Source organism: Poromitra crassiceps (genome assembly GCF_964638095.1).
Source record: "Poromitra crassiceps genome assembly, chromosome: 2".
Classification (NCBI taxonomy): Eukaryota; Metazoa; Chordata; class Actinopteri; order Beryciformes; family Melamphaidae; genus Poromitra; species Poromitra crassiceps.
The window spans coordinates 18,254,930-18,267,537 of record NC_139624.1 but is presented as its reverse complement, the minus strand read 5'-3'; the positions used below and the strand labels follow the sequence as shown (position 1 = coordinate 18,267,537).

The following is a 12,608-nucleotide window of genomic DNA, read 5'->3' as shown; positions in this document are numbered from 1 at the left end:
GCGCTTCCATTGTGCACAAAACACAGTGTTTTTTTGTGCTTTGTTTTGTTTTCACCTGCAGTCGCGTGCAGTACAGTTCAGGACACAACTATCACACGGACGGTAGCCAGCTGGTTTCGTCTGTTTGATGTTATTGACTGTGAACATGAAAGCCAGATTATTGCCAATTCTGCCAGCAGCGGAGGTTGAAGATCCCTCTGGGAGGAGAAGAGCTAGGAGGAGTGAAAAGACGAGCAGCGCGTTTTTCCTCCAAATGTTAACCTTTTTTCAGCTTAAAACGCCCAGAGCGCTCCGCCAAAAACACTAGATGCCACCAGCGCTTAAACGCCAGGTGCGTTCCTTGAAAGAGGAGTTTGTTTTTTGGTGGCGGCCGTCGGGCTCATGTCGGGCTCATGTCGGGCTCCACAGAACTATGACACAAATCTAAGACCAATCAGAATGAAATAAAAAATTGTTTCCAAGAAGATTAAAGTCTCACGATTGATTGTCATTGGATGGCTGCGGGCAAGTGGTGACACTGGTGACTGGTGAGCCATTCATTTTTCCACAGACATTTTGTAAAATGCTTATGAAAATAGTTTTACTTGGTCAAACAAAGCGATTCAGTTGTGATTAGAATCAGAAGACCAATATAACATTTAACTCGGACAAAAAAAGTCATCTATTATTATTATTTTGTCCAAGTGAAATGTTATGTGGCGGGGGAGGGGAGGGGTAGGGGAGCACCCTGGGGGTACTAATCTGGCCTTGTGTGTGCCTGTGGTGTCATATTAACAATAACATGTTGGACAGCCCTAACTCAAATATAGCCTATTGATACAGTCTGTCTCGTCATAGCCTTGTCTTGGGTAGCTGGCTGGGGCCGTGGTCAGACCCCCTGCACACCAGCAAGAGCGATGAGCGATGTAGGCTACTCGCACTCGCCCTGTCAAGCCCCGCCCCGCTGCTGCAGCTTGGTTGGCTGCCTTGCTGTATTTCCGTCTTCAATTAGTCTATTTACTAGATTTTGGCCCCTCCTCTCATCTTGTCGTTTGCTGATGTCCTGATGCCAGGTATCCCAGCATGCTGTGCAAGGTGGTGAGCGACAGACGAAAGGTGGGGCCATTTCGAAATCGACCAATTGAAGATGGAAATACAGCAAGGCAGCCAACCACGCTGTATCGCCCACATCACTTGGCGGTGTGTGTGTGTGTCAGGGTGGGGTAGCTAAATCCTCACGTTCTCCCCATTCAGCATAGTTAGTGTAGGGGATCTTTTGCATGACTCACGCATGGAATAGGTGAAAGCATTTCTAGGTAAAGTTGTCCACAAGAAGTTCCCTGAGGGACGATTAGCTATGTGGTGTGGTTTCCTTTCATTGTGTGAACTTGGGCTTTGCGTGCAAAGCTGACTATAACTACTCATGTGTGGTTACAATTAAACAGATTGGTCTATCTTCACAGCGACTGAGAGGGTGTCCTATTATTTCGACATATTATATATTATCTAGCCTACATCTGATCATATAAATTATCCTCAACATTAGCATTTAGCTCCTAGCCCAGCCCAGGCAGACAGGATCGGTGATTCAACCACCGCAGTAAACGCACATCTGAACAGACGTCTATGGCCATGTTCACATTACAGGCAAATCCAATTTGCTGATAAAGTCATTAATCATCATTATCTTGATTGGTTTCCCAAATCTGATTTGGGAGTGTGTCCACACTGCCACAAATCTGATTTTCAAGTCGGATCTGTGAGTCCAGACCTAAACAGCCTATCTGCATGGGTTATGTACCTGCTCCTCTAGAATCCCCAATCCTGTAGTGTAGAAGCCGCAGCCTGCCGCACTGTCCTTTGGTGAGGCAGTCAGCTCATTGCGATTATCGGAGGTGAAGTTACCCCACTAGGGCGCCAACAGCCGTAGTAACATTTTGTGGGCGTTCCCACAGACCAACTGTAGCCTATCATATTACTGCATTATTATTATTTGGGGGGGGGGTTACTCTAATGATCATTAATGCTGTTTCGCAGCCTCGATAACGTAGTAGGCCTATTAATATCTACCATAGACGACACGACAACACGGATGTGGTTGGCATCTGACAGCCTATCAAACTCGACTCAGCTATATATACCACACAATTAGTTAACATGACCAAAGCAGTTGACTCACCTAGTCCACGCCACCCGAACCGGTCATCTCCGCTGTCCATGATTTTACAGAACGTCTCAATGATACCCGGAGGCGCGTCATAGATGAAAGTAGAGGGGTCCATAACGGCAGTGTTCACCAGGCTGCACAGAGACTGTTAGCTGTGTGTGGACTGTTAGTAGGCTGTGGGTTGCTTGCTGTTGTTGCCCAACTCAGGAAACTCCCCTCGCAGCGTGTTTTAGGGGAAACTCAAAAACGCCGCCTGATTGGCCAGCAATACTACAACGTGCTTCTGAGGAGGAGCATGGTGGTTCATAATCTCCATTGCGAGCTGCCTGGAAGCCCTGCGTGATCGTGCGAGATTGATGTGAAAGTGAAAGAGCGACGAGATTCAACTGCCTGTTGTCAAACCAGCCAGCCACAGCCACACACACACACACGCACACGCACGCACGCACGCACGCACACACACACACACACACACACACACACACACACACACACACACACACACACACACACACACACACACACACACACACACTGACGCAGGCACGCACGCACGTACACACACTCATTATGGCTGTCGGGAAGAGAGCCATCATCAGTGCTTAATAGCCTTATCAGCGTTTTGATTGGCTGTTGCATGAAAACTAACTCACAAAGTTGAGAGTTTTGCAACTGTTGCAGCTGAGTTTCAGACAAGTTTCAAGTGCGTTGCAGAGATCATGCAAATCATTTGCAATTTAAACCCGATTTATAGGGTGACTTCAGGTTGTATCATGGGGCACTTTTTAAATTTCCACCTTGTTGGAAGCTTTCTTGCCATGAATTAAAAAAAAATTGCCCAACACATGATACATTTCTCAAGATGTTACCTAACCTTCTGAGGTGGAATGAAGGTTACATCATATTCCAAGGAGGCGTGGCATGAGGCATCCCTTTTTTCTGTAACAATTGGTATATGGGACAAAATGTTTGGGTGTATGGGACAGAATGCCTTATGATGGATTTAGGCTAGTGCAAGCATATTTACTGCACAATTTAATTCATACTTTGATCTAATTTGACTTTTGGCTTTTAGCTTAGCAGTATTGTTAGCCAGGGTGGAGCAGGTCGTTTCCAAGGCCTCAATGTGGTTGCTGGCTGCATTGGCATTTGATTGGAGGGATTGAATGGTCTTGATCCTCTACTTCAGAGTGGATTGTGTCCATCTTCGTCTCAAGAGTTGAGAATGCGGCTCTGAATTCGGATGATAGGGCTGCTCTGTGTTCTGCAGCATCGTGGCTTATAGGGTGTGCTCACGCTGTCTGGTTTAGCATTGTCTTTTCTTAAATTAGTTTGATTTCAAAGCCATTTTCAGGCGGAGGTCGGTCTAGAGATTTACTGTTAGTTGCATGTGCATATTAGTGCTGCTTACACACTGATACTTCACTATTAAAGGAAGATGTAAAATTTTTTGGAGATTGGCATTTGCCATATTCATGTGCGTGCAGTAGAAAGTTGTGATGCACCCCGCCCCCTCCTGTTAGTTAGCTTAGCACAAATGACTGGTTGATTCTACGGAATGGGCTAGCCTACCCCCGTTAAGTCACCAAATACACATTCCAACAGCACCAAAACGCTCCTATGTACATCAAAGAAGAGATGAGGAGGGCTACGGCGTTCAAAAAACAGTGAGGAAATAGTCAAACGAAGGTGCTCTTTGGATGAAGCATGGGTGTGGCAGCAGAGAAATCCAAAAAATACAGAATCCAAGGCACTCTTCTTAATACGTTAAAAGGCTTTAATAATAGTGCTAGTTCCAAGGACTGGAAAAATAAAAGTATAAAAGCGTCAACATGTTTCGGCCAACGCAGTGGCCTTCATCAGGACGAGCTATCAAGAGAAGAGTGTAAAATGTATGCCTTATGTACAAACATAAGTGTCATCAGTGCCATAGAGAACACTTGTGGGGGGAGGGGAGGACAAGGGGGGGTGGAGGGGATGGGGGAATGGAGAAGGGAGGTGGAGGAGGGGCGAGGAGCTCTGGCACACAGATATAAAGGGTGAAGAAAAGAGATATCTCAATGTTCAATAAGGCAAACACAAAAATCACATCTGAAAACTTTCAGATGTGAATTTTGTGTTTGTTTGTGTTTGTTTGTGTTTGTTTGTGTTGCGTTGGCTGTGTAGAACTGAACCATCATTTTCTGCGGCAGTTTGTGTTTCCGCAGCTGCCAAAGGAAGTACATCCTCTGCTGGGCCTTCTTGATGGTGCAGTGATGTTCTTTTGCCACCTGAGGTCCTGGGAGATTGTTGTTCCCAGAAATGTGAATGACTCTGCATTGTTAACTGGAGAGTCACAGAGGATGAGGGGGGCAGTCAGGGCTGGGCTTCTTTGTGCTCTACTGTAAAATTCCCAAGTTTCACTGGGAAACTAAATGATGAGTGACTAATGTATTGCAAAAACAAACCTGGTTTAAGTCAAGTCTAGTTGTATAGCCCTAATTCACAAGCATATCTCAGAGGGCTTTACAGACAATATGACTAGCTAAAGCTCTATTCGCATGGGATAAGTATTATCTGGGGACCTCTGGTGATTTGTAATAAGGTCCACTGTAATCTTAATCCCGTGCGAATCAGCCATGTCCGTAATTTGCCAAGTAATAATTGCACCGCAAATTACCTACCATAGGCACAGGCGAGGCTGGTTTCGAACCCGAGGTCTCCAACTTACAAGCCCAAGACGTTAACCATCCGGCCAAAGGGACAATCCCTTTCCCAAGGACCAACGTACTCGTTTTATCCACCCAGACCCCGGTTCGCTACACTACCTCCACCTGTGGGAAGCGCAGCCCCTGCTGCTTCAACGTCTCCGCGCTCCTTCACGTTCCAGGGACTACGCCTTCCAATGACCGCGCCCATCCCAACATCCCACTTCTGACACCAATGTAACGGCACAGGCGAGGCTGGTTTCGAACCCGAGGTCTCCAACTTACAAGCCCAACACATTAACCATCCGACGGGACAATCCCTTTGGCCAAGGACCAACGTGCTCGCTTTATCCACCCAGACCCCGGATCGCTACAATATTTTGCCAAACACAGAGGTGCTCTGATAATATTAGTCCCGTGCGAATCGGCATCTCTGTGATTTAGGGTCGTACTTTAGTTTTTGTTTTGATTTCTGTGCCATTATATTTCTCTTTTGCTGTCGATAATTATGGAGGGTGCATTGGCAATTGTAATTGAAAGTTTTAGTGGCACTCTCCGCACATCCCCCCAGAATGTTCCTGGTTATCTTCCCATTGTGCCTTATGTGAGTAATGTTGTTGTTAATAAAACATTACTTTTCTTATTAGGAACCTATTCCTGTCACCCTGACAGCGTGAGCTGGAATATCTCTATTATCTATGCACGCAGCAGCTAGCAGCACTTTCACTTCTTTTCCGGTTTAGTGATTTTGCCTTCAAAATAAAATCACGACAACAAAAATAAGTAGCTAATCTAACGAAACATAAGAACAAGAGGAACCTCAAGTGTAATGTTTGAATGAAAAGAGACCAGCAGAACAAATACAAAGTAGACACAGTCTGTTATTTCTTGAAACACAATTTTTATGTGCTGCAATATAACCTTTTCCAAGGGTATGTACAATTTGTGAGACATCAGTTCAATTTGTGTATTTTTATCAAGTTTGTACAAAAGCTTTTATTTTGAAAAACTCTGATCGGAAGTCCAAATGATTCTGCTGCTTACTTTTTATCCAGCCAGCTGGATGCTGTTGAAATCAATATCACGATAATCACAGGGGTCAGTTTCAATACATCACAAACAATAGGGTTCAATGTAAGCCAAGTCACATTTAGTAATCCAATTATCATTTACCCGGCAATTGTCATCGTTTAATTACTTGAATTTCTGAGCAACACTTCAGTGGCGACCAGCTCCAGCTTGCTTTCTTGGTGATGTCAGCATTTGGGCAGCGTTGGTCAGACTGTCTCTTCTTGGATGCTCATCATACAACACAAAAGTAGGCGGAACATTATTCCTGAATAAAGTTAGTTTGCAGACTGGACCGTCAACGTGAGGGACACATTGGGGTCCTGTAGCTGTGCCTTGACTTGGCTGTGGAACTTCTCTCTGTAGTGATTGAACTGCATGATGCTTTCTGGCTCCTCTGACACCCAGAACCGATCAAATGTGTATGCCAGGTAACAGTACAGCTGATGGAAGTCTGGCAGCTCAGGCTTGCCCAGTATTGTATTGTAGAAGTGGGCTTTCAAAGCGCCGCTCTTCAAGAGGCTGTAGGCCATCTCTGTCAAGTTGATCCCAACTATGGCATATGAATAGCCGAGCTTTGGATGGTTTGCATGGGACAAGACCTGACGAGCCTCCTCGGTGTAGTTTTCACTGAAAAAAACAAGATTGCTCAGGCCCAACATACCCATTCCTCTGAAGTCAGTCCTGGGGTCGTCTCCTTGGAATCCGATGTCTCCCCACTGTTTGGTCAGCCTAGACTCCAATTTGATCGCTGGCATCAGCATGTCCCATAGCTTCAAAAGCATGGTCTCATGTTCTCCGCTCTCCGAGTTGAAGACTTCCTTTCTCAAGTCTTCCACAGATGTGTATAGGCTCTTGTACCCTGTTATCTGTAATAGACAAAGGTGTAGGCGTTCCTTGAACATGGGATCTTCCTGGGGTTGGACACTCTTTTCTTTCATGATTTGTTCCACACACTGCATCAAATGATCCTGGGTGGTCTGCAAAGCATCTCTTAAAACCTTGTGCTTGGACGACTGGAGAGAGTATTCTGCTTTTGTTGTCCTGACTGCCACTGGTTCGTACCCCACGCATATTCTCTGCAGCTCACATTTCCCAGTTGCAAGTCGGATGGCCCACTTCAGCCAGTATCTCAGGAAGGATGTGTAGAAATACTTCCAGATATACCCCAGCATGTTCTCTTCCTGGAGACGTTATCAGAGATGAAGATAGTGATGGAATTGCACTGGTCCCACTTATACCCTCTTCAGGGAGGGAATGATATCACTGATGATGTCACAATCGTCTATGACATCATCAGTTTCTGTCATAGCGGTAAATCCTTCCCTGCAGAGACCAAAAGTAGGACCGGTGCAACTCGAGCTTTCAACATCACCAATTGCACCGCCGCACAATTGCTCAACTGAGCATGCTCAGAAGGCCCGTCCTATCATTCTAGTTCAAGTGACATCACTGGTGACATCATCACTAATGACATCACTCAATGACATCACTCACTGATGATATCACAATTGCTCGAGTGACATCACTGCTAACATCAACGACTGCTCGAGTGACATCGCTGGTGACATCACCAATTCTTGTTTTCTTTAGTAGACAAATTTAATTTATTTAATTTCATGCTTTTGAGGAACCAGACGATGGCTTCCGCCCCTGGGCTCTTTTAACGGAGGACCGCAACAGCCAAGATTGAGGAAGTGTGAGAAACACCGGAAACTTGAAAGAAGAAGAAGAACCAGGTCTAGAGTGAGACCATCCATCCAACTGTGAGAGGCAGCAATCCAGCAAGGCATCCACCAGTCTGCCGGAAACCATTAGAAGAAGAATGTCATGCTTTTGTGAAATATATATATTTTTTCATTGTCTTGTGTATTTACTTTCCTATATGCATGGATGATCATTATCAGTCAAGTCTGTTACATCTGCCAAATATCTGAGCTGTCCTCACCTCTGTGTCAAACTTCATTAGCAAACTGTAATGCATAATTTATGATAGAAAATACACTACTCACTCATCTCCATGTCAAAAGACAGTCAGCACGATGACAGCAGTTTTTGCAATGATGATAAATATCAAAGACAAATTTAATGAAACAGCACAAACGTGAGGTTTATAGCATAATAATTCATTCATAGACTTGCATTGTGCATAGTGTAAGAACAGAACAAATTTACACTCATTTGTCTGCACAAATCAAACATGTACTATATAGCTTAAGGAGGTATATGAAGTAAGCAATAGCACTGCTATATAAAGCGATCATCAGTGCTGAAATCAACATTCGTTTTTCAGATCATCTCAATCTCTGGCTCTCTAGGGCAGCGGTTCTCAAATAGGGGTCCGGGGACCCCCAGGGGTCCTTGAGAGGTTTCCTGGGGGTCCCCAGCCAAAAGGGGGGTCATTTATTTTCGCTATAATTCCATTCATAAGTAACACAATGACTATTTTGGTCATGGGTTGAATATACATTCTGTAATAAAATATCTAAAAGCATCAATCTTATTATCATATGGGGGTCCGTGGAACAAAATCCTACCAAATGGGGGTCCGTGGTCTAATTTTTGTCAGTTTAGGGGTCCTTCATGTGAAAAAATTTGAGAACCACTGCTCTAGGGGGATTATTCTTGCTATGCTGAGCTATGCGACTCTCGATGATTGGCCGGAAGTGGCAGATCAGTCCCTGCACAGGCCAGCAGGCAGCGCCGTCCCTCCCAGGGCACAGATGCTATGCCCTTCTATCTGCCATGTCGATCTCTGAAACGGCTGCCTCGCCTCGCACAAACCTGCGCATCATCCTGTCCATCCAGTCCACTCCCTCTCTGGGTGCACTGGCCACAGCTCTCGTGTTTGTAGAACTCAAGCAAACGTGCGACGGCTCGAATCACATCGGTCGATTTATCCATGACGATGATGGCAGCGGTGCCCATCAGCGCCGTCTCTGCACGGAGCAGGTCATCAAAATCCATCAACACATCATCACACACATGGCGAGGAGGGATGATGGGAGTGGACGAGCCGCCCGGGATTAGCCCTAACAGATTGTCCCAGCCGCCCCTCACTCCTCCTGCGTGTCTCTCTATGAGCTCCCTCAAGAGGAATAGACATCTCTTCCTCCACTGTGCACGGCGTGTTCACGTGCCCAGAGCTTCATCCCAGAGTTCCTCTCCCTCCCGAAGCTGGAGAACCAAGCTCCGCCCCGGCGACAGATCGCAGGCGCCATGGCAACCGTCTCCACATTGTTAACTGTCGTCGGGCATCCAAACACCCCGATGTCAGCCGGGAACGGCGGTTTGAGACGGGGTTTCCCTTGCTTGCCCTCGAGCGACTCGACGAGCGATTCAACATCCTTCCCACAGATGTACTGTTGCTCCTCGCATCACAAAAACGTCAAAGTCGTATTCCGAGTCACAGGCATTCTTCCCTATGAGCCCCGCATTGTAGGCCTCATTCATTGCCACCTGTAGATTGGATGACTCATGATAAAACTCTCCTCTGACGTAGATGTATGCAGACCAGGCTCCCACACAGCCCTCGATCAGCTTATGGGGGTCGTGACGTAGGATCTCATGGTCTTTACAGGTGCCCGGCTCGCCCTCGTCAGCGTTCACCACCAGGTACTTAGTAGGCCTGCCATCGCTGGGCTTGTTCGTGAAGCTCCATTTCATGCCAGTAGGGAAGCCAGCCCCGAAGCCCCGAAGCCCCTCTGCCCAGAGATCTTCACCTCATTCACGATCCAGTCTGATTCCTTCAGCATGATCTCCTTAGCCCTCGTTCACACAGGATGCCGAAGCAACGCTCAACTGAAGCTGTACCTACGCAGTACGCACAAGTTTCCTTTCGGCGTCCTTGTTAACAGGCGAAGCCGTTCACACCACCCGCGCGCGCCGAAGCGATCGGTCAGGCCTGACGCCGAATTTCCAAGCTTGACGCTGAAGCCGTGAAGCCGTGAGCCATGAAGTTAATGGGAGTTGTGGGCGGGTTCAAGGCGCAAGAGTAGGCGCTGACGGCTCGTGCACACCATGAAACGCTCGGCGGCATGCCTCCTGTGAAAGCCTCTTTGACGCTGCATCTTGATAGGCTGTCTTGCTCCATTTCCGCATCTGGTTGGTCCATTTCAACCTCGCGCCCCCTGCCGCTGGAACCGGCCAGCGTTTCGCTGTCGCAGACTAGAGGCGGCTTGTCTCCGAGCGGCTTCACGCTCGCGGGGCGGGACTAGGGTGGGACCTTTCATTAAAGCTACCCAATGACAGCTCTTCCTACACATTTCCTCCCCCCACCCTCCTGTGTACCTCGACCTGAAAACATTTCTACAGGCTACAGCTCCAAGCTGGAAGCTGGTTTCCACGCCCACAAAATGCTGCGACGAGGCGGAAAAGCGATTTTGCCATTGTAGATGTGCACGAGCCGTGAGAGGAGCTGAGAGGAAAAGAGAAGGCGTCTTGTATGAACAACAAGGCGTACGTTCAGCTTGTGCCTGCTTCAAGCTTCAGTTCTGCTTGCGTTCGGCGTCCTGTGTGAATGTAAGCTACGTCTTGTACCAGTCCCCCCGTATGAGCGCTCGATCCCTTCAGTCTCCAGTCATAGCGGCCATATAGGTTTGTGAATATTCGGTCTTTACAAGTTTACAAGTTTATTTATTTGCACTCATTAAAACATAATATAACAAACATAAACATTTGCCTACATATTGTGCAGGTGAACATCTAAAAAACCCGAGAGGGCTTGTAAACATGATGTCACCTCTTATCAATACACAATCAATAAATTAAAAACAGAAATAAAACTGAATAAAAGAAAAACATAAAAAGGTGTGGGTGTGCTGTGTGTGAAAGGGTGTATGTGGGCGGTAGAATTAAGTTAGGTTCATCAGATAGATCTTAAATTTGTGTTTGAAATGATTGAGAGATTTGGACTGGGATACAAGATGATAAATATTGTTCCATAACTGGACACCCCTATATCTGCAATTTTTTCTGCAACTTTGCAATTTACCTGAAAAAAAGCTTTACAGGGCAAGGGAGTGGAAACATCCTGGGACAATACATTGAAAATAAAAATACATGTTAAGTACTTATTTAAATTGAAAATTGTTAAGATATTTAACTGTTTAAAGAGCGGATCTGAATGAGCAATCCAGTCACTGAAAGTTGAAATTCTACAAAACCTTTTCTGCAATAAATAAAGCTTGTGAAGGTGAGTAGGATAAGTTGCTCCCCAGATTATTTTGCAATATGTAAGATATGGATAGATTAAACTATAGTAAAGGGTTAATAGGCATTTCTGATTAACCAGACTTCTAAATTTACGAATAATACCAACAGACTTCGATATTTTATTGCACTCAAAGGTCACTCAAAGGGCCAAACTTGGTCTTTTTTGGCTCCTCCTGTGGCTGCGCGGCAGTGCTGTAGGAGATACGCGGCCACAATGACACGCTGCAGCAGAGCGCCCGGCGACCCACACCATCCGACCAACCAACATCCTTGCCAAAGATGTTGGAGCCAGAGTTGACGGCCTGGAGATTTAGGATGCCCTTCCTAATGGGTCAGTCATGTCAATAGTGACATCATCAGTGATGATGTAACAATGTCCAGTAAACTGATGATGATGTCACTTATGCATAGACATTGTGACATCATCAGTGACATCATCAGTGATGTCATAAATCACTGATGATGTAACTATTTTTACCACGTGCGCAGCCTGCTAGCGTGTGGTCAAGAGAAGGCGTTTTGGGGTGAGTCAGGCATTCAGTCAGTCAGGAATGGATAACAGTGATGATTTCATCAATTATGATGTCATCAATGATGATGCCATCAGTGATGTCATCAGTGCCAAATTGGGCTGTTGAAACGGTGATGTCATCAGTGCCAAATTTCGGCTGTTGAAAGATGGTGTAGTTTCCTCTAATGGGGTTGAGTTGCATGAGGTCGCCTGGTTGCTACATGATGCACGTGGTCCTGGGCTGAAGTTGCCCTGGTTTGTTTTGTTAATTCCTCTTTACCGTCCCAGTGTTGTCATGTTCTTTCCAATCAGCTGCCTACTTAAATCCTCTGCACTTTCTACAAGCTTCTAATATTAGCGTATTTGTTAGAATCTATGTAACCGATGATGTCAGTGTTGACAGACATTGTGACATCATAACTGTACATCTGACATCACTGATGTTCGTTCACAGTTACTCTTCGTCTGTCAGCGTCTTGTTCGTATGAAATCCTGACCGGGATCTTCTTCTTCTTCTGTGGTGTTTTATGGCAGTTGGCATCCTTTATGTTGCATTACCCCCTCCTGGATTTATCCATCCACTGTTTCCCTACATTCTGCAAAACCCGATCCTCCTCTCACCCTCTCCCCTGCCCGAGCTCGGCACGACGGTGCGTATGATTATTCCCGGTATCGCGACTGCACAGATCCACAATTTCACTAATGGGGGAAAGGAAAAGAGGATCCCACCGCACGACTTCCCTGGCCCTGGTATGTCAGCAACTGGAGGATACCACAACTCTAAGGGACTGGAGAACATCCACTCAAGACACAGGATTACAAGCCTTATGAGAATACAGTAGTTTGTTGTACATTTTTGTACAAGTATTCTTTAACAAATCAATGATGTCATAAATCAGAATCAGAATCAGAATCACTTTTATTGCCACAGTATGCAAGTTACATGCGAGGAATTTGTCTTAGTGTCTGTATGCAGCGTAGC

At 46.0% G+C, this 12,608-nt stretch overlaps 1 protein-coding gene and 2 pseudogenes across 4 annotated transcripts in view; all 3 read right to left on the bottom strand.

Annotated features, from left to right (window-relative positions):
* The window catches only part of irak3 (interleukin-1 receptor-associated kinase 3), a 33,676-nt gene extending 31,386 nt beyond the window's left edge, over window positions 1-2,290 (bottom strand). For both annotated transcript variants that reach the window (XM_083658435.1, XM_083658436.1), the window contains exon 1: window positions 2,159-2,290. In XM_083658435.1, the coding sequence (XP_083514561.1) occupies window positions 2,159-2,261 (103 nt within the window). In that variant the 5' untranslated portion in view covers window positions 2,262-2,290. The remainder of the gene's footprint in view (window positions 1-2,158) is intronic.
* A 3,889-nt stretch (window positions 2,291-6,179) lies between these two features.
* LOC310793161 (ELMO domain-containing protein 2 pseudogene) lies at window positions 6,180-7,076 on the bottom strand (annotated as a pseudogene). The gene has a single exon. The product of its transcript is annotated as an ELMO domain-containing protein 2 pseudogene (transcript).
* A 1,395-nt stretch (window positions 7,077-8,471) lies between these two features.
* Window positions 8,472-11,923, bottom strand: LOC310798681 (NADH dehydrogenase [ubiquinone] flavoprotein 1, mitochondrial-like; annotated as a pseudogene). Its single transcript has 4 exons — window positions 11,907-11,923; window positions 11,255-11,439; window positions 10,432-10,514; window positions 8,472-9,669 (listed from the first exon to the last, which is right to left on the bottom strand). The product of its transcript is annotated as an NADH dehydrogenase [ubiquinone] flavoprotein 1, mitochondrial-like (transcript).
* Between the last annotated feature and the right edge of the window lie 685 nt (window positions 11,924-12,608).